Below are 22,805 nucleotides of genomic sequence, written 5' to 3'. Positions count from 1 at the left end.
AAATCAGCAAATAAGGTGTTGATAGCCTGAAGTATTAACCACCTTTATCCCTAGTGGCTTAGCGGTGAAGAATCCACCTGCCAACACCTGCCAATAGGTTAGATCCCTGGGTCTGGAAGATCTCCATTGGAGGTAGAAATGACAACTCACTTCAGCATTCTTGCCTGGGTAATCCCATGAGGACAGAGGAGCCTGGCGGGCTACAGTCTGTGGGGTCGCAAAAGAGTTGGACACAACTGAATAACTAAACAAGAATAGCAGCAACTAGATTTAAGTATGTTTGATCTCTGTCCTTTCTTAGAATAGAGAACTCCTGTAAGGATTTTAAAGCGTAAAAATGTGAAAGCATTTTGCAAACTAAAAGGTGCTATTCTAACATATGCAATTATTTTACACTCATCACCAATAACAGAACAAGTACTATTTGTGGGCAGAACAGTCCAACTTTCCTCCCAACGTAGAAATCCCTTCACCCACTTTCTGACCAGACAGTTCCCAAACCCAAGCCCTCCAGGAACTTATCCATCATTTCCTGGGCAAGGCAGGCAATTCTATGGCCAGTCAGTTCCTTATACTGAGACAAAATATGTCTCCGTGGGACATCTACTGTTGATTCCAGATCTTTCCTCTGGAAGCACACAAAGTATTTATGGTCATATTTACTCTACATGGCAGGGATTCTCTGGTGGCTCAGTAGTAAAGAATCCATCTGCCAATGCTGGAGATGCGAGAGATGCGTATTTGATCCCTGGGTCGGGAAGATCCCCTGGAGAAGGAAATGGCAAGCCATTCCAGTGTTCTTGTCTGGGAAATACCAAGGACAGAAGATTCTGGCAGGCTACAGTCCACGGAGTTGCAAAGAGTCAGACATGACTTAGACACTAAACAACAACTCTGCACAGCACCCTTTCCTAGGAAAATTAAGTCTCCACTAACATGCTTCTAGGTAAAAACTGATGACTTGTTTTCACACATATCACTATGGGTAGTGAGCAGACTGTTTGGGAAGCAGCTACAGAAATGAACACAGAATTTCATCTACTTACTCCTTTACTAATTCTGTTCCCAGCTTTTACTGGCCACTATCAGCTCCATTTCTGCCATTTAGCTAAATTTCCAAGTGCTGTAAGTGGAGAAAAGACTGGCTGTGCTGGAAAATATTGTTCTAGAGAGAAATTAAAGATTAATAGTCAAATGACTTTCAAGCACTCATTTTTCTATTAGTCTAAGAATAAATGATAATTACATGTTTCACCTACTTAGTGTCCCCTATACTTGAGCACCAATATGATTTACAAGCAGATGATTCCAGTGAAGTCAATGTCAATATCATTCCTTTTCTAATTGTCCCTCTCTCAATTAACTGAGACTTTAAGGACTATTGAGAAAGAAAGATTTTGAGTACCTTCCCCAAGGATGGCAAGATCCCAGTAACCTTCCAACCTTCAAAGAACACACACTTGAAGTTCTTTTTCTGCATGAGACTCTCCCAGACGGAAAGCTGCAGGAAATCTACGTTCTAGTCTCTTACACTCCTGGTCAGACTTGTCTTTGTCAGAAACAACAGGACAGGCCACTTCTTAAAGAGCTCTTGCTCATATTCCCAGCACACTCTAAAATCACTGAATGTGTGATTCTTTCAACTATAGGAGGTGCTATCTTATATAAGAGATTATTAACTGTCCTTATGGGTAAATATCAGAATTAAAATCATTAACTTTTACAACATTCTGACATTCACTAGTTGCACCAACTGGCTTCCACTCTGGGAAAAAAATTAAGGTGGGGGTGGGCACCAGAAGAAGCCCCTAAATTTAATCGCTCCTCAGACTGCATTCTGGAAGGCAACTAGATACTCCTATAATCTATAAAATTCTCTAGAGGAACATACAAGAAAATTTTTTTCAGTGTACATGCATTATCTTGACCCCTTCCCTAATTGCCATCTCACCTCTTCCTCCCAATTTTCTCTTTGTTAATGCCCCTGCTCTTAAAATTCCCTGTGGATCAAACAAGGATGCACATACATTCTCCACTATAAGGACAGGATTGCACTTGCTCTTCTGAACTTCAGTCCTCCTACTAATGTGTCTGAACACCTTCTGAACTCCACACTCAAAGCATTCATGCACATACATTGTAATTTTAAGGAAGTGGGATAAAAGACTTGCAGCAGTTGTAGAAAAATTCCATATATGGGAGATCTAGAGTAGGAAAATATTTCCCAGGAGGAGGCAAATACCTGATTAGCTTCACTTATTATTATAATTTGGTATCATTAAACAGCAGCTTCTGGAAGTCTTCAAGAACCATAGCTGACATCTCTAACAATGACGCAGCATTACTGACTCACTGATGATGGGCCTTCTTATTTATCTCTTTTCTTGAAGTTGCTGCAATATTGCTGGTTTTGGGTCTGATTAGACATTTAACTGAAATAGTGAGATTTGAGGAGTATAAAAGCTTTATGTATCTCCCCAGTTTCACTTTCCCAACTACGCCTTCTAAAGGTAAAGAATACAGAGCACCCCAAGTCAAATCACTTCCCAAGAGGCTTTTCTCCTTAATTTCATTTCTGTCCTGGCTGTTCTGTATTTGGGCAACAGAGGAGGCAGCTGTTCTCTTTATTCAATAAAGACTATCTGGTTGCCCTCAAATATGATTTAGTTAATAAAATAACACATCAGACTGAATTCAATGTCATGTTGAAGTTTAAAATCAAATTCTGTTGTAAGGAACTGATCCTTCTTTTAAGAAAGTTGAACAGAAGCAGATTCTAATGGCAGGTTTTGTTTGGCCATCAGGGTGCTGCAAGCAGACTCCACATTCCTGGAGGACTTTTCTTCATGTTATGGATCTCAGGTTTCACCTTAGCTGGAATCCAGGATCTTCAACCATTCTCAAACATTTGTTTAGTTGCTAAGTTGTGTCCAACTCTTTGCAACTCCATGGACTATAGCCAGCCAGGCTCCTCTATTCAAGGGATTTCCCAGGTAAGAATACTGGAATGCATTGCCATTTCCTTCTCCACTCAAACACCTGAGTGATCACCAAAAATTGGTGAAAATCTTTAACCACCAGAACTGTTTAGCATCTGGCCAGAGTGGTAGACCTGACTCACACAAAAGGCACAAGTCCCTCGGCATGAAACCAAACTACTGTCGACCTCATCTTTCTGAGGAATTCCCCGGCAGTCCAATATTAGGACTCAGTGTTTTCACTGCTGGGGTCTGGGTTTGAGCCCTGGTCTAGGAATGGCAAAAGAAAAAAAAAAGGAATTTGATTGCTTCTCAGATGATATACCCATGAGTACGCTGGGTATCACATCAGAGTTCTGTGCGCTGCATCTTTTCAAGCACAGAACTAGGTCTTTAGCTCCTACCCTGTGGGAGATCTATCACTCCCCTACTGAACCCTCTTGTCCATGTATCCTGACCATTAGATGATTAAGAATGTCCCACAATACTGTATCCCCAGTGCACACCATTTTCTCAAAGATCACTGAATCCAGAGACGGAAACCTCCTGTGAGTCAAGCTCTATCGTCTCGAAAGAAATCCGGGTTTCTTCCCAGCCAAGACAAGAACACTGCTAAAACCAGAATGAGAAGTAGTGTCTCTGAAGAGACTGAAAGATAAGATTCCATTTCCAAAAGATGTAAAATCTTTTATCCACATAACTTAAGGCAACAGAGATTTGATGCCTGTTGCCCATCACAGCAGGATAAGCACTCTTTCCTCTTGACAACCTAGCTGTACCCTTCACGGTTCAGCAGTGCTCAAAGAGGCTCCTACTAGGATTAATGGGATTGGGGCTATGTAGGTGTGTTTGTTATTGATGGCTCCATAACAAATTTCCTCAAAAATTTAGCAGCTTAAAAGGCCAAATATTTATTACCTCACAGTTTCTGTGAGTCAAGAATCCAGGCAGCTTTCGCTGAGTGCCTCTGGCTCAGGGTCTTTAACAGGCTGCAGTGAAGATGTCAGCCAGGGATGCAACTAGAATTATCCTACTAGGTGAAGCAAGTCAGAAAGAGAAAGACAGAGACCATACAATATCACTTACACGTGGAATCTAAAATACGTCACAAATGAACTCATCCACAGGGCCTTCCCTGGTGGCTCAGACAGTAAAGAAAAACCTGCCTGCATTGCGGGAGACCTGGGCTCGATCCCTGGGTCGGGAAGATCCCCTGGAGAAGGGAACGGCAACCCACTCCAGTATTCCTGCCTAGAGAAGTCCATAGACAGAGACGACTGGCAAGCTACAGTCAGTAGGGCCACAGAGTCGGACACGACTGAGCGACTAACACACACACACACGAAACGGAAGCAGACTCACAGATGCAGCGAAGAGACGTGTGGTTGTCAAGGGGGAGGAGAGGTGGGGAAGGGATGGGCTGCGATTTTGAGGTTAGTAGATGGAAACTATTACAAATAGAATGCATAAGCACCAAGATCCTCCTGTATAGCACAGGCAACTATATTCAATATCCTGGGATATATTATAATGGAAAAGAATATAAAAAGGAATGTGTATATATGTATAACTGAGTTATACAGAAGAAATTGACACAACATTGTAAATCAACTGTACTTCAATAAAAAAAATAAAATTAAAAAAAAATCCCAAATATTGGGGAAAAAAAAAAAAGAAAGATGTCAGCCAGTCTGCAGTTATCTCAAGGCTTGACTGGGGAAGACGCCTCCCAACTCACTCATAAGGTTGTTAACAGGACTGTATAGCACTGCTGGATCCTGGCCATGAGTTCCCTGCCACGTGGGCCTCCCCGCCACACTGCTCACAACGGTGTAGGCTTCCACCAGAGCAAGTGGAAGATCAAGGGCAGGAGAAGTAAGATGTGCAAGACAGAAGCTGCCATTTTTTTAAAAACCTAATCTTAGGAGGGACATCCCGTTGCTTCTGCCATATTCTGTTTGTCAGAAGCAAAGCAGTAAGCCCAGCCTGTGCCCAAGGGGAGGGGATTACCCGAGAGGATGAATCCTGGGAGGCAAGGATCACTGGGGCATCATGGAGGCTGACGACCACAGGAGAAAAATATCAGCACAGCATTTAAAATCACAGGTTAAATGTCATGATATCTGTAACTTTAAAACACTTCCACATCAAGAAAAAAATAGTTGAGGTAAGTATGACAAAACATTAACTATTAAATAGAGGTGATGGTTATAGAGCTATTATTTGGACTATTAAATACTATTCTACTTCTCTGTGTGTTTTACATATTATACATCACATGTATAATATATTATGTTTTATTATGTTGTATATTATATAATTAATGCATATACACATGTGGGGCTTCCCTTGTGACTCAGTTGGTAAAGAATCCTCCTTCAATGAGAGAGATCCTAGTTCATTCCCTGGGTTGGGAAGATCCTCTGGAGAAGGGGAAGGCTACCCTCTCCAGTATTCTGGACCGGAGAATTCCATGGACTGTATAGTCAGTCCATGGAGTCACAAAGAGTTGTATACAACTGAGCGACTTTTACTTTCTTTCAAATACACATGTATATTATTATAAAAATATATATATTACCATATGAGGGTAAGGACTATGTATTGTATTACTATTTGCCTAAGCACACTGGAAATGTTCCATAAATGTCAGCTCTTGAAATTATTTTGATTCTATGCCAGACACAGCTCTGGGTACTTGGGATTGTGTGACTAACAGAACAGACAAGGTCACTGCTCTCATGGAGTCTACATCCCATGGAGAGAGGATAAACAAATCAACCAATAAATAAGAAAGCATCAGCCACTGATATGTGCAATGCAGAGAATTAAAGGAAGGTGATGTGATAGAGGGTGACTGACAGTTATGTTAGACTGGTGGTCAAGGAAGGCCTCTCTGTGGAGGTGATAGTTACCCAGAGACGTGAATGTCAAGAAGGATCGAGTGGTGCACAAATCCGGGGAAGGGGATCCTAGCCAGGGAAAACAGCTAAGAGAAGTGTCACACGGTCAGGGTAAGCATGGTGTGTTTGTGAAGTAGAGAGAAGACACGCGTTTTCACAGAGTGGGCAAGGTTTAAGAAATGAAGTTGGAGAATTGACTTATGGACATGGGGAAAGGGGAGGAGAGGGTGAGATGTATGGAAAGAGTAACATGGAAACTTACGTTCAGTTCAGTTCAGTTCAGTCGCTCAGTCGTGTCCGACTCTTTGAGACCTCATGAATCACAGCACACCAGGCCTCCCTGTCCATCACCAACTCCCGGAGTTTACTCAAACACACTTCCATCAGTCAGTGATGCCATCCAGCCATCTCATCCTCTGTCGTCCCCTTCTCCTCCTGCCCCCAATCCCTCCCAGCACCAGAGTCTTTTCCAATGAGTCAACTCTTCGCATGAGGTGGCCAAAGTACTGGAGCTCCAGCTTTAGCATCATTCCTTCTAAAGAACACCCAGGGCTGACCTCCTTTAGAATGGACTGGTTGGATCTCCTTGCAGTCCAAGGGACTCTCAAGACTCTTCTCTAACACCACAGTTCAAAAGCATCAATTCTTTGGCACTGAGCTTTCTTCACAGTCCAACTCTCACATCCATACATGACTACTGGAAAAACCATAGCCTTGACTAGACAGACCTTTGTTGGCAAAGTAATGTCTCTGCTTTTCAATATGCTATCTAGGTTGGTCATAACTTTCCTTCCAAGGAGTAAGCATCTTTTACTTTCATGGCTGCAGTCACCATCTGCAGTGATTTTGGAGCCCCCCAAAATAAAGTCTGACACTGTTTCTACTGTTTCCCCATCTATTTCCCATGAAGTGATGGGACCAGATGCCATGATCTTTGTTTTCTGAATGTTGAGCTTTAAGCCAACTTTTTCACTCTCCTCTTTCACTTTCATCAAGAGACTTTTGAGTTCCTCTTCACTTTCTGCCATAAGGGTGGTGTCATCTGCATATTGCCATATGTAAAATAGATAGCCAATGGAAATTAGCTGTGTGGCTCAGGAAACTCAAACAGGGGCTCTGTATCAATCTAGAGCAGTAGGATGGGGAAGGAGATGGGAGGGAGGTTCAGAAGGGAGGGGATATATGTATACCTATGGCTGTTTCATGTTGAGGTTTGATAGAAAACAACAAAATTCTGTAAAGTCATTATCCTTCAATAAAAAAATTTAAAAAAAAGAAATGAAATCAGAAAGAAGGCAGGACCCCAGCAGGTGTACAGCAAAGTATTAAATATATATATATATATGTGTGTATATATTATATATTCTTTTCCCTATTAGGCTTATGAAAGTGAAAGTGAAATCACTCAGGCGTTTGCAACTGTTTGCGACTCCATGGACTGTAGCCTACCAGGCTCCTCTGTTCATGGGATTTTCCAGGCAACAGTCCTGGAGTGGATTGCCATTTCCTTCTCCAGGGGATCTTCCCAACCCAGGGATTGAACCCAGGTCTCCCAGATTGTAGACAGACAATTTTACCGTCTGAGCCACCTGGGAAAGGTTATTATAAAATATTCAGTACGGAGTGGGATTTAAAGATCTACTGTCTGCATGGCATTATCTTGTGAACATTTTTCTTTTCTTTTAATCATTCAGGAATTGGAACCCAAAACATTTAAATACACGGGCCTGCCATGTGGCACTAGTGGTAAAGAATCTGCCTGCCAATGCAGGAGACGCAAGAAACACACATTCAATTCCTGGGTCAGGAAGATCCCCTGGAATAGGAAATGGCAACCCGCTCCAGTATTCTTGCCTGGAAAATTCCATGGACAGAGGAGCCTGGCAGGCTACAGTCCACGGGGCCGCAGAAAGTTGGATACGCACACACACTACATTTAAACATAAAGTGACTTTTCTCAGGGAAGAAACAATTAGAAGACCCCCAGGATGAAGCAAAAACCAGACTGCTTCTGTCAGAATGACATCAACCAGTTTGTGCTGCTAAATAAGCCATAAAGATTCTAAGAATTCAGCACTGATTAGCATTTCATTTTAATCTGCTAAGTAACTTTTTTGTTTCCTTAATAATCAACACACTTTTACCAACTGAGATAGCAACGATGAAACTAGAAAAGAAATCAGCCACAACTCAAGGCCACAACTGTCTATCCCATACGGATATAAAGATTTTAACAAGAGCAGGGCCTGGTCCCACCAATCAATCTCTGGCTATTTAAAGTGGCCAGGCCCCCCAGGCCTCCATTGCTCCCACCTTCTGGAAGCCTGGAATGGATGTGATGCCTGAAGAGAAGAGCTGCTGCTCTCTGAGGATTGGAGCTAATGGCCCTCTCCATTAGAAGCTGCAGCAATTTAGTTACTCAACAATATGTAAAGATCTTTCAGAGCACATGGATCACTTCACTTCAGTCAGATCAGATTCCGGTATGGATCTGTACAAAGCTTAAGTTTTCACAGGAACCCCATCAATCCAGGTAAAAATAAAATTTATGGATTCCAAGTCAAATTATTACCATTCTTGCAGGTGACTTGAACAAGCCACCTATGCAGTACAGAAGTTGTCCTGAGGCAGAAGAAATGCACTGTCATTCGCCAGCTGCACAGCCCGAGACTGGCTCCCTAGCCTCTCTGACTCCCGTTGGGCTTTCTCATCTGTGAAATAACCAACTCCCACGGGTGCTGTAAGACTACAACATCTTCAGGACGCTGTTAAAAATACTGTCTAAAATTTATTCACACACAAAAAACCCTTGCAGTCTGCGTAGTAGGTCTGTGACATGGAGAGAAGGAAGGAGTGGGCCAAGGCCCATGCAGACAGACCCAATCAGGGTCACCCTAACCAAGACACAGTTCCCTCATGTGGCCCCTTCCCAGAACACACACCCGCCCTTCTCTCTGCCCTATAGTAAATGACAAACATATTTGAATCACCTCCTGGATTTTAAAAATACCTTTCTCAGCCCTGATTCTAATAAGCAATGAGGGCTGAGAACCACTGTCCTAGACAGGCCCCTGTAATTTGCAAAGGGCTTAGAACCTACATTAGGAAACATTGCTTTGAGGTTCCAGAACATACCTTATAGTGTCTATCATATTCTTCTTTATCTGTGGGTTTTCTCCTTCGAGCTAGATTGACAGGCATAATTACTCCTGTCTTTGTTCTCCTCCTCTGCCCTCTGTTCAGTTACTCAACATATGCTAAATATGCTAATATGTACATAGATATAACCTAATGTTTCTCATCCTTTTCTGCTGCCAGTTGTGAAGACTCTGCCCTGCCACTTCCACTGGGAGGCATGGCGTGTGGCTGCTGTGTGCCAGGTAGGCTCCCAGCCTCGGCCGGAACGCCTCATGCAAAGGCAGTGCAGCTTACATGATGCAATTAAACAGGGTAGGATGAGCAGTTATTAAAACAGCCTATTCCCAAGCTCTCTTGAAAAAACAAAAAACGATTTTGCTACTGTCCAAAAGCCTTGGAGTAAAAGTCACTTCAAAAGAAGTAGAAGGTTAGAAGAGAGGTTTATTGGAAATCAACCTTGTTCAAAAAGTAGATTTAAAAACAAGGGGCACGGAGTAAATGCAGATCATTTAAAGCACCCTGCCTTTGAAAGTCATGAGTGGCAGCCCAAACATAAATCTCAATCCAAGAGATGAACCAGAACACGAGTGAATAAATCTGCCTCATCTTATAACATAGAAACTCGCCTCTGCTCTTTTCTCTAGAGAATGAATACAAAATTATCAAACCATCAGAACCGAAAGGATCCCCACGACAATTTCTAGTTAAGCATGATATTGCCTGTGAAAGACTCCCCGGCTATCTGGATGGTGGTCCTCTCCCTCATGGAGCAAATGAAAAACAGCGGCTCCGACCACATGACAAGATGTGTGTGTGCATGCGTGCTGTGTCGCTTCAGTCACGTCCGACTCTTTGCAACCCTATGGACTGTAGCCCACCAGGCCTCTCTGTCACAAGCCCGTCTAACTTTAGATGGGTCTGTTCTACAGCGCTGTCAACCCTGAGCTGCCATCTGTTGTCATTTCCCCTCATACACACCCCAGTCCCCCTCTGCCCTCCTTTCCTCTGCCCAAACATGCCCATCACCTGCAGCAACACCTAAGGCACCCTCTTTCAATACCTGAAAAAAAACTAGTTTATGACCCTTATATCTGCACTTCTCCAGACTATCTATGCCCACTATCTTCCTCACAGGAAATTATCTTGAGACTAACCACCTTCCTAATCACCCTTCTCTGGATGCACCCAGGTTTGGCCACGTTCTTTTTAAAAGATGGACCTCAGAACTGAGTATTGCATTCTTTGTTCGACAAACACTTGCTGAAAGCCTCATATGTGCCAGGGGCTTGTTTGGGCTCTAGAGACAGAAACTTATCCACCAGGCCTGGCACCCAGTCCAGCTGAGGAGACAGTCGTGCCTACCATTCAGAGATAGTACAGGAAGTGCTCTGGGGGAAAAGGTACCAGGGGCCTGGGAGCAGGGAACAGGTTCTCCTGACACAGTCTGGGAGAAAGTTCCAGAAAGGCTTCCTTGAGGAAACAACTTAATCCAAGACATTATGGATTGTTTAAACAGGCTACATTTTTATTAGCTTCTTTGGGAGTCCATCATGCTGGTGACATATTGAGATTGAAGTCAACTAAAATCCCCATATCATTTTTCATACATCTCTCCCCACTCTGTATTAGCGCAATTCAATTTGAGGTCCTAAGTATAGAATTTGACATTTATCCCTACTGGCTTTCTTCTTGTTATGGTTGACAGCTTTGATTCCTGATTTTTTCATCCAATTTTTAGCTATCGTTCCACCTGGAGTCATTTAAAAACCATTAAACTTGTCTTTGAAGTTGTCAATAGATCTCTGAGAAAAGACAAGGGCAGCATCCCTGGAGATTCAGGGGATACCAGTCCATTAATGGGTACTGTGAGGACACAGATACTCAGCCAAGCACACATCCACCACCAATTAATCCAGGGGTTTCCAACTTTTTTCTTTGGTAGGGGAAGTTCTCTATCAAACAAAACGAAACAGATTCCCAATACACAGAGAAGTAACAGAAGAGCTGATCTAAGTGAAGAAAGGGTAGAAAAAGTTCAGCCATCAAGGGATCCCTCTCCCCCACAACAAACCACTCAAGAAAACTTGGTGGTACCATAGGCATCCATGAAGCCACCTTTGGAAATGAGCCATCTTCCACAAGCATATCATAAGAGATGGTCTCCAATGGTTTGAAGAAATCAAGAGATTGTCTATCCAATCAGTAGGCCCAGCAAGTCAAGAAAATAAACAGCTGATCCTGAACAACATGAATTTTAACTGCTGCGGGTCCACTAGTATGCAGATTTTTTTTTCAATAAATAAACTGTTCACATATATGATCCGAGGCTGGTTGAATTTGCTGATGTGAAACCCACAGAAACAAAGACCCAACAATGGGGCTTGAGCATCCACAGATTTTGGTATTAACAGCAGGTCCCGGAACAAATTCTCAGTGGACACAGAGGGACGACTGCAATCATTTTTTGATATGACATTCGCAATGAACCAATAACAGTCCTTCAAGAAAACCAGTCATCTATTCAATAATTCATTCTAGTGTTTTATTTCATTATGAGAATCTACTTTCTCTCTCCCCCTTTTGGAAACAAGGATGATTTCCTATCTCCATCTTCTGACATTTTTCCTAGCCTCCTCATTTCTGAAAGATTACAATCATAATTCTAAGATCACATGGGGCAATTTTTCACATCCTAGGATATTGTCAGCCTAGAAACATGAGCTCCAATATACTATAAGCTTCCTGAAAGTGGACACCATTATACCATTATTATTCATCTTTGTTTCCCAAGAGCCTAGCATAGCAGCCAGTACATAATTGATACAAAAATAATGTTCAGGTTGTTTTCCTGTTAGTCTTTAGTTGTTTAAAAATCTTGAAATGCTCTCTTTTTACCTTCTCACTTAATTTAGATTTCAATTCAACTTTTTATGTAGAAGCAAATTATGAGTTGAGTGTTGATTTTATCCTTGCTGTCACTTAAGTTTGCATCCTTGGAAAAAAAAAAACATTTAAATGTTCTGAGCTCTCTTGCAAACCACAATCCTCAGTCTCCTGACATTACAGCTCTCTGCTCAGCTCTTTAGAGCACACTTTGCAGTAATAACAATTTCGTTGGGTATGCTTGTGATCAAAGAGAACTGATGAAATGCATCATTCTTTCCGGAGAAAAATGCAAATTACTTACAAACGATCCATAAGTAGCCACCTAAGGATAAACCAATTTATACGTGTTCTGTCATGGTTAAACCTTCAGCTGCCCCAAGAGAAGGGAAAGCTGACAATATCGATGAAGAAAAAGAGAGTGGTGAGTGCCTAGTAACTTAAGCTTCCCGTTACCATATCAAACAAAAACGAAGCACTCTGGACAGAAAAAATCCATACTATTAATAATCATAATCAGTGTTTCAGCATTATAATTCTCTTTATAGATAAAAATTCTCATAATTTTTTTTTAGGAAAAACCCTAAAAGGCTTAATTATCTAGCAATTACAGTCATCCCTTAGGAGATCAGTTCCAGGATTCCCACATATACCAAAATCCGCAGATGCTCAAGTAAGTCCCTTAGTCAGCCCTCCATATCCACAGGTTCCACATCCACAGATTCAGCCAATCACATATCCTAAACATAGTACTACAGGATCCAGGCTTGGCTGAACTGCAGATGCGGAAATCAGGCGGATCCGGTTTCCCTGGGGGCTCAGCAGTTAAGAATCCTCCTGCCAGTGAAGGAAGATTCCACACGCTGAGGAGCAGCTAAGCTTCTGCACCACAATTATGGAAGACCCTGTACCCTAGAGCCTGTGCCCCACAAGAGGAGCCACTGCTGTGAGATACCCGTGCATTGCAATGAAGAGTAGCTCCCACTTGCCACAACTAGAGAAAGCCCATGCACAGCAAGGAAGACCCAGCGCAGTCGAAAATTAATCAATAAATATCCCCAACTCATTCACAGTCCCTTACAAAGAGCCGAAGGCAGCTACGCTCCTACAGTCAGACTCATACAGTCCTGAGTCAAAGGCATTACCCTTCTGTCTGCATTCTAATCATTCCACGTACACTCTCCCACCTACGGTCTCCAGCCATGGCTAAAAAGAACATTCTTTCATAGGATTTTTCAGTTTCCACCTAGAGAGCCCAGGCTTATTTCTGATCCTGCCTCTTAAAAGCATTCACAAATTTCAAATTTTGCTCAGAAAGTACCCTCAGATCCACAGATCCTGGAGTGCCTCATTGGCTGGCTGCTAAACGTCTCCAGACATTCATTCAATTTTCTCCTTCATTCATCCAGCAGGTATCTATTGCCCACCAACAGTGCCCAGCTGAGCCTCATAACTGAAATTGTATTCTTATTATTCTGTCCCCTATATGATTATGTCTCCCAAACCAACTCTATTTGCCAGTTATTCATTTGCTTTTCCCATAAGTGCTGTGTCACTAGGCAGGGTCTATGAAGGTCCAATCAAGTAAAGAAACACTAGAGTTCAGTCATCCGTGCTGCTTCATTATGATCAGATAAATGCATGGCTCCCTGAAGACCCCTTCATAACAGCATGAACTACCACCTACACCCCCACCCTGCAGACTGTTTCCCCAGCCTGAACTCGAGGGGCAGTCAGAGACATGAGCAGAAACTTGGTCCAGCTTCATCCACCCCAACGCCCACACACAAGGAGCTACCGCTTCACCTTTCCTTAGTTCCGGTCCACCTGACAAAAGCTGCTTTCCAAAGGCTTCATATTGCAATCAGGCGCTTGAGAACCATAAGACAAGGACTATAAAACTGCAGTCTGGCAACAACCTAAGGCACATTCCCCAAAGAGGGAAGTTCTTGTACTGCAGCTACAAGATTCCCACCCCAATCTATTTCTTACCCAGCCCAGCTTCCTGCTCTGCAGTCCCAACACTCTAAGACCAGTTTTCTTATAATAAAGTCCATATGTGACAAACGCATTGCTAACATCACACACAACAGTGAAAAGCTGCAAACATTTCCCCTAAGATCAGGAAAAAGGCAAGGATGACCACTCTTACCATTTTTACTCAACAGAGTATTGGAAGTCCTAGCCACAGCAATCAAACAAGAAAAAGAAATAAAAGGAATCCAAACTGGAAGGGAAGAAGTAAAACTGTCACTGTTTGCAGATGACATGGTAGTATGTGGAAAATCCTAGAGATGCCACCAGAAAACTGCTAGAGCTCATCAATAAATTCGGTGAAGTTGCAGGATACAAAATTAATATACTAAATCACCACTTCTGCTCCATAGCAAGCCTTTTCAGTCTGGACAGATGGGACCCCAAAGGCATTTCAGGTTAAAAATGAGTTAGAGATTTTTCTATTACTAGTCACAAAGCCTATATATTACTAATCTTCTGCATATTATTTATGGGCTTCCCTGATAGCTCAGTTGGTAAAGAATTCACCTGTAATGCAGGAGACCCCGGTTCAATTCCTGGGATGGGAAGATCTGCCAGAGAAGGGATAGGCTACCTACTCCAGTATTCTTGGGCTTCCCTTGTGGCTCAGCGGGTAAAGAATCCAACTGCAATGCGGGAGACTTGGGTTTGATCCCTGGATTGGGAAGATCCCCTGGAGAAGGGAAAGGCTACCCACTCCAGTATTCTGGCCTGAAGAATTCCACAGACTACAGTCCATGGGGTAGCAAAGAGTTGGACACGACTGAGCTACTTTCACATATTATTTATCTAAGAACTAAGTGATCAGTTGAATATCTATATATTTGAAAAACAAAGTTATTTACAAATTGAAAAATAAACAAATTTTAAATAATTTTATTTTTTAGTTCAACAGCAAAATACAATCATTCTGAAAAACTATACCACATTGTAACTCTACGTGCTGGTAAGAGTGACATGAAGCATACACATGACAAGTGACTCGTTTTGCTTCCTTTGAAAGAAAAACTACTTTACATCCCATTACTCTTTATTAAATAGCCAAGATTACACACTGATGTTTATTAAAATAACCAATAGATCTGACTTTTTGACATGTGCCAACCCAATGGCAACAAGGACTCTGAAAAATAAAGATGCCCCGAGCCATTTTCATGAATCAATAAAGCCTTGGACCAGGAAGGAAACATGCATTTCACTTTCACTTTAGTCTAGTATAGTTGGCTGGAAACCAGCTTGTTTTTCTCTTTCATTTACAAATTCCATTTTATTATTTGGCTTTTTCCATTGTTGTTGTTATTGTTTAGTCACTAAGTCCTGTCTGACTCTTTCACAATGCCATGGACTGTAGTCAGCCAGGCTCCTCTGTCCATGGGATTTCCCAGGCAAAAATGACTGGAGTGGCTAGCCATTTCCTTCTCCAGGGGATTTTTCTGAACCAGGGATCAAACTCGCAGCTTCTGCATTGGCAGACACATTCTTTACTACTGAGCCAGCAGGGAAGTAGGGCTCTTTCAATAGCAGCTCCTAAAAAAGAAAAAGACCTTTTCTCCTCAAGTACTTGTGCACTTCAGCTTGGAGTTTTAACACATCTCCTTGTTGGAAGCCAGCCTCCTAAGGACGAGTATGACTTCAACTCACAAAGCCCAGGAAACTGACTTCAATGATGAGACTCCATAGTCCATGCTGCCCTCAGCCTCCAAGAGCAACATCATAAAACAGCTGGATATTATAAGTAAGCTATATCCTGGGTGAAGGGAAAAATAGATGCTTTCTGCCTCATTTAGTAAGAAAATAAGGATGCTCATCCAGAGAGCCTCTTCTTCCCTAGACACAGAAAATGTGCTTCTCTTACGATAGAATTCAAAACCAGACAGCTCCCTGGACCCCCATTCAGAACAGAACTCTAGCAAACTTTAGCTTTTCAAATAACCCACTCAGTTTCTCATCCTAGAAACTCATCTGGACTCAGAATGCCATTGCGATACTTGCCAGGGACCCAGCCTAGCAATCAGTGACGCAACTGCCTCCCATCTCACCAGTAGTGGGGAGAAATCAAACATGGGAGAGACACTAGTGTTATCCTCACTATGACTATCACCCTGATTCCAAGTTCCCCAGCCAAAAATGTTCCAAAAGGGAGATGATCACCCCACTCTGGTTAAGGAGCCAGCACTGTTAAACCATTAGAGATGAGCTATCTTCACTTTGAAAGCTCAGCTCCTGGCTTTGTGGGGCTCCGTACAGTGAAAACTGGGGAAGAAGCCAGGAGCAGATGGAGCCGCTGCTGAGAAGAAATGGTCCTCTCTGCACTGGCTTTTGTGTGGCCCAGAGTCCAGCACTAAGTTTCCAAAGGAACAAGACAAACTGGAGGCAAATTCCACTCATACCTACATCAGGCAGGCCCACCTAGGGCCACGGAGACAAAGCACCAGCAGGTCCAGACAGCATCAACCTCCAAGCCAGGCAGGGCTTCGCAGTGTCTGTTTAGAGCAGGAACCCAGCACATCAAGGCCCACCCACCCTTGCTGTTGCCCCCACCACAAAGCTGGCCAAGAGCTGGGTGTGCTGCTGGGATCTCCCTCTGCAGGTTCCAGGGAGGACTCCAGGTCCAGTAAGCATCTGCAGTGAGTAGCAGGAAGGAGCTAGTCAGAGTGGGTCACTCTGATGGATGACAGAACAGCCCCCAGTTCCTGGGTTCCTGGTAGGTTTGAACAAAACAAATCCGAAACTCCACTTCCTGGAGGAGGTACTTAATGTGCTCCAGAACAGAGATGAGGGCACCAAGAGAGGACCAAGGACAACCACAGTCGCTGGACAAAATCAGCAGCTCTGAAGGACTAGGTCCTATGACCTTGGTTCCATATACACGAGCTGTTCCCAGGAGAGGACATTATTTCACACATCGAAGCTGAATTCAAATGATCCATTTGTGAACTGTCAGAGCTAAGGCTCAAGCTTCACTCAGAACAATGTCACATTAGCCCAGCCACCAGCCAACCAGGTGAGCAAAGGAGGGGGGGGTGGTCACTCGACTGAGCATCATTACGTACCCATGGAGACAGGCCCCTCGGTGCTTCTCTTTGAGCGGCTTCCCAAATGCAGTTAAACCCACTGGGTTCAGTAAATACAAAATCAGAAGAGCTCAAACATGCTAGTAAGAAGAGGACTCAGATTACAAAGAGAAATGAAAGACGTGAGAAAATGTCAAATTTTCTCATTCTCTCGGTCTGGGTCGGCATCTCTCTTAGCTGGAGGTCAACAGTAGTACCCAGTCAAATCTTCTGAGCAGACTTGTCTATAAATAGCCTTTCACCCTGACCCATTTATAAATAGAAGCGCTCATATTCCTCCTTGGCTCACAACACATTCAGAAATACCATCACTTACAGCCAGTTAGTAACGCTAGGCCACGTTCTATGTTCTCTTCACCCGGGAGCGTCACCACACTAGAAACACTCACCCTCCAGTGATTCAGAGGCGCATGCTCCTGAAAATTAGGGGACTCGGTTAAAAGGTGGGGCTGCAACCTACATGTAGAAGCAAAGAAATCAACCAAAATAAAGCTTTCAAGCATAAACTAGCAGTGCTTTACTACTCATGCAAAACGTAAGGACAGAAAAAACAGAATAGAAGGTGTGGTACGTTACCCAGAAGCCCTGCTAAAGACCGCATGTCCTTCTCCATCAGCATGTAAATCTCCTCCTCGGAGAAGCGGCCAATGCCATGGCCGTGCATCTCGCGCTTCACGATTCCTTTCGTTATGTGGCACACGACCCACCTCAGCAGGTTACTGAAGGGACCGCCACCACTAAGAGAGAGCATCTTCCGGGTCTCATTGAGATTGTCCACCCACTGGCAATAAGCTAAGGTCCTGGAATTGCGTGGAAAGAAGTTACTACTGTGCATTAGATACATAGTAGGTCCACAGAGTCAATTTCCAGTGAGGGGTTGGGAATTCAGCACATGCTAGAGGACTGAATCACTGCAGCTTCTACAAAGAGTAGTCTGAATGGCAGATATTACAATAGGCTCAAGTCCATGCCTGGACGTAGGGTCAGATAGCTTGCCACGCTACCATCCACCAAGCCTCCTCTGAACCTGCCTGGAGACCCTCCACCCCCCAAGGCTGTGCTTCTGCTCTCTCTCAGGCAGCCCCACAGAAAACAAGTAGAAACCCACTTTAAAAGGGTTTTAGGCAGGACAGTGAGTACCTGTGTGGGTGGGTTGGACGGGGGTGGCAATGGGAAGGAGGTGGCAGTGACTGGGGTGCTGGTTTCATTCTTTTTCGATCAAAGTGATGGTCATACAAGCCTGTGTTCTGTGTCTTTAATTTTTATTGAAATGTAGTTGATTTACAATATTGGGCTGGTTTCAGGTGTACAGCAAAGTGACTCAGACACACACACATTTATAGTCTCTTTTACATTCTCTTCCACTATAGGTAATTATAAGACACTGAAAATAATTCCCTGTGCTATACAGTAGGTCCTTGTTGATTATCTATTTTACATATAGTAGCATATATTTTTTTATCCCAAACTCCCAATTTGTCCCCCTCCCTGACTATGGTCATCATAAATTTGTTTTCTATGTTTGTGAGTCCATTTCTGCTTTGTAAATAAATTCATTTGTATCATTATTTTAGGTTTCACATATAAACAATATCATATGATACTTGTCTTTGTCTGGCTTACTTTACTTAGTATGATAATCTCTAGGTCCATCCATGTTCCTGCAAATGGCATTATTTCATTCTTTTTTATGCTCTATGTTGATTATTTAAGCTGAACAACATTTTTTTGTTTTATACACTTTGTATATACATTTTATACTTCCTGATATAAAAGGGGTTTTTTTCCAAAAAGAAATTTTTTGCCTTTTTGACAGAATCTCTGGTGGCTCAGATGGTAAACAATCTGCCTGCAATGCAGGAGACCCAGGTTCAATTCTGGGTTGGCAAGATCCCATGGAGAAGGGAATGGCTACCCACTCCAGTATTCTTGCCTGGAGAATTCCTTGGACAGAGGAGGCTGGTGGGCTACAGTCCGTGGGGTTGCAAAAAAAAGTCAGACACAACTGAGCAACTAACACTTTCACTTTCACGGAATAATTGTAGCTGTCCATGTTTACTATGAACTATATAAATTATAAATAGTATACAAATGATTCATTCTCCAGAAAGGCAGCTCTCTGCTTCAGTTTGTTCTCCAGGACCCTAGAGTGAATAGAAATACCAAAGGAACTTGGTTGGATCATTCTTCCCAACTAGGTGATGGTTGTGGCAAAAAGTCCAGAAGCTCCTGTGTGATCTGTGTGGACAGCTAAGCGGTTAACAGCTGCTCATGTGGTGTGCTGGCTGCAATACTCAGGCCTTTGCTGATTTTGTTCTCCGAAGCTGGAGTGATCGCCAGACTGTTTTTATGGTTCATAGTGTTGGTAGATAGAAATTAAAAGGTTTTCCTACTGGAGGCTAAGAAAAACATAGCTGTGGGCGTAGAGACAGAAGATATTTTAGCTCTTCCTCACAGTGAGCAATAAAAGCTGTACTGGAGTCATCTCCTGCTGCTGGTTGATACAGCAGTAATGGTCACTTGGAGTGAAAATGGTCACATCAGAGGAGTGAAAATACTTTTTACAGACAGAACACAAGGGATGATAGCTAACTGTAGCTACTTTCTATCTCAAGAAAAAGAAACAAAAGCAGAAAATAAGATCCTGATATTTTGATTATTTTATACAGTTCTATTCTTTAAAGTATAAAAATAAGGGGGAAAAAAACAGATTTCTCTAATTTTTAAAGTCTTCCTGATTTTCACTGAAAAGTCTCATAACCAGTTTCAACATACTGTATTCCACAACTATAACTCTTTTTTAATAGCTTTTTAAAAGGTGCTTACAAATCTCGTTAGAAAGATTTGTGCACCTCTTTTAGTAAGGATCTCAAAATAAAGTATTGAGGAGGCAAGAAATTGTGACTGAAAAGAGGAAAAAGTACACTGCAATGGTAACTAATTAATATGTAGAGAGTCAATAAAACTTCTGATATAAAAGATTTCATTTATTCTCACATGTTTTTTTATAAATGTGCAAATAAAATGCTTTTCTAGTTGTTCTTTTTTATACCTGCAATAATTAGGGTGTCACTTTTCATATTCCACTAATCAGCACTTTGATTCTAGTAATAACTATGCTAGACCTAAATTCACAGTAAAAAGGTCAATTCCATCCTTGATTATTCTGGAAGTCAGTGATCTGAAAATAAAACTAAATTACCCTAAGTTAAGCATGACCAGGTAATAATAGCATCCAGGAAGCATCTAAAGTGTAAAAATGAGGATTGGGATGGGTCTAAACAGATAGATTGGTATGAAAAAGAATTCATTCTTTGTAGGCAAATCACATGAGTTTGATCACAAGCACAACTGATCTAGAAGAATGAGCACAGTTCACCAGGTAGAGCAGAGGCAGAGGCGTGTGCATGAAGAGTCCCAGCTGCTCCACGAACAGCAAGAACTTCAGGATGGGCAGGTGGGGCCTGGGATGCCTGACGGAGCCTGGAAGCGCCGAAGCCAGGAGGATGGGCAAGGACTGGGTCAAGATGCGCCTGCTACAAAGGGACTAGAACTTATTGTGAAAGCCAAGTTTAACCACCAAAAGGTTTTAAGCAGATGAGACACATAATCAGATGTGTGGCAAGGTGAGGAAAGGACCGGAAATAGAGAAATGATAGAGGACGCGATCTCCCAGGCTGATGGTTGCAGTGGACGGTAAGCAGTCCCGGCACACACGAAGTGGACAGATTTAGGTGATGAAAGATGAGTTAACCTGTTGCATTTGAAAGCTCCATAAAACCTGCAAGGGAGGATCCCGAAGGTTTAGGTGGCAGTGGCAGTGGCAGTTTCAAAGATGCAAGAGGAACTGAGGTTGCCTAAGAAAGTTTCTAGGCTACGGAGTGGTTTGGGGGAAGCCTAGTTCAAAGGCAAGTGAGAAGACTAGAGGGCCAGGCTGGAAGGGCCAGCATGGAGAGAAGCAGGGACACCACTCTCTGTGAGATGGAGAAGTAAGGGGCTGCAAGGAGGTTCCAAGCTTCCGCCCCATGAACTCGGTCTCCTCTGAGAGCAGGAAGTGAGGTCGTGTGCAGAAGATGAGGGTGCAGCAGTGGGAAGAGAGTCAGAGAAGACGAACGTGTTAGAGGAGCCGTGGGGACAGACGAGGCGGCTGCTATCTGGGCCACACAGCTGAGCAGGGAAGAGAAACACACACCATCCCCAGCCCCAGGCTATGGTGTAAGGCTCTCCACCTGCATTAGCAGGTTGGATTCAGGGCACAGGAGAAACACTGGGTTGATTCAGAATGTGGCAGCTGAAAGTAACCTCAAACAGTGGCTTTCTTTCCTTCTCTTCCCCACCCTGCTCTCATTTTCCTTCCTCTCTTTCACTCCCTGTGCCCAAAACTGTAGACCAGTACCGGGGAAGAGAAGCAAATGAGGGCCAGGCAGGCTCTTCTATGGCCAAGTCCTGTGAAGTGGGTATAAAATGCAATGTCAATGAAAATGTGCACTTCAAGGGTCCCTAAGTCAATTTCTACAGATCAAAGACATCCCTCACACATGCTGCCATATCCTGACAACCACAAGTCCACACTCTCCCACATGAAAGCTTCCTAAACATCTCCACGTGAAAGGGACTTCCATACCCACCACTCCACCAAAACCGCTCTAGTCCAAGTCAACAATCCCTTCTTGTTGCAAAGTTCAAATACATTTTCTTTTCATCTTTATCTTCCTTGAACTCTTTGCAGCATCCAACACTATCAGCCTCTTTCTTAGAATTCTCTCTTGGCTTACGTCTCTACCACTTCCCTCTCACTTCTTACATGTTGCCAAGACTTTTATCTTTATCCCTTCTACCTTCTTACACCTCATTCGTGGGGTGACCTATGTCTCACATTCATGATTTCAAAGTGAGGACTCCCAACTCCATATCACAGCCCACGAGACCTCTGTCCTGAGATCCGCAGATACACTGAGGGAGCCTCAGGCACTCAAACCAACATTTCCAAAGCTGGATTCATCCTCTTTCTTCCTCGCAAATCTGCCACTCTGCACCGAAACCAGAAAGAATCCTGGGAGGTCCTCTTCACCGCTCCCCACCTCTCCCTCCTGACAGCCGGTCACCCTGCGGCTTTGTCACCAATTCGACTGACACTATCATTCAGGCTGCATCACTGCCCAACCCTGAGGACGGTGGCCTCTCTCTCTCCATTGGGAGACCTTAAGGACCTTAAGGACTCCCCCTTAAGGACTTCTAGAAATCCCTTTTCCTCTAGTCAGCCACAAAAAGCTTCCTAAAACACAAATCCCATGGTATCACACTGCTTCTTGGAGTCATGCATTTGCTCCCCATAGCTGCTTCACCTGGCACCTCAGCCTCCCCCATCCTAACCACCCCCACCAGCCTGACCCCAAAATGGCACTGCTTCCCCACAGAATTACACATGCCTCCCCGACTGCCTCCTTCTTGCCTCTAAACTTTTGCAGACTGTTGCCCGCTCCGCCTGACACCCTCATCTTACCCTCTCAGCCAATCCCTTCCCCCACCACTCTGACTGGCCCTAGATCCTGTTTGACATCATCTCCTCCGGAAGCCGGAGAAGGCAATGGCACCCCACTCCAGTACTCTTGCCTGGAAAATCCCATGGATGGGGGAGCCTGGTGGGCTGCCGTCTATGGGGTCACACAGAGTCGGACACGACTGAGCGCTTTCACTTTCACTTTTCACTTTCATGCATTGGAGAAGGAAATGGCAACCCACTCCAGTGTTCTTGCCTGGAGAATCCCAGGGACGGGGGAGCCTGGTAGGCT

General features: G+C 43.5%; 1 protein-coding gene across 2 annotated transcripts in view; it reads right to left on the bottom strand.

Annotated features, from left to right (window-relative positions):
* Window positions 1-22,805, bottom strand: part of FAXC (failed axon connections homolog, metaxin like GST domain containing) — a 74,340-nt gene that overhangs the window by 28,548 nt on the left and 22,987 nt on the right. For both annotated transcript variants that reach the window (XM_068985378.1, XM_068985377.1), the window contains one exon: window positions 17,590-17,813. In XM_068985378.1, coding sequence (XP_068841479.1) covers window positions 17,590-17,813 — 224 coding nt within the window. The remainder of the gene's footprint in view (window positions 1-17,589; window positions 17,814-22,805) is intronic.

This window comes from Capricornis sumatraensis, chromosome 13 (assembly GCF_032405125.1).
Source record: "Capricornis sumatraensis isolate serow.1 chromosome 13, serow.2, whole genome shotgun sequence".
NCBI classification, from domain to species: domain Eukaryota; kingdom Metazoa; phylum Chordata; class Mammalia; order Artiodactyla; family Bovidae; genus Capricornis; species Capricornis sumatraensis.
Note: the sequence above shows the minus strand (reverse complement) of the source record. Positions and strands in the feature narration are given on the sequence as shown.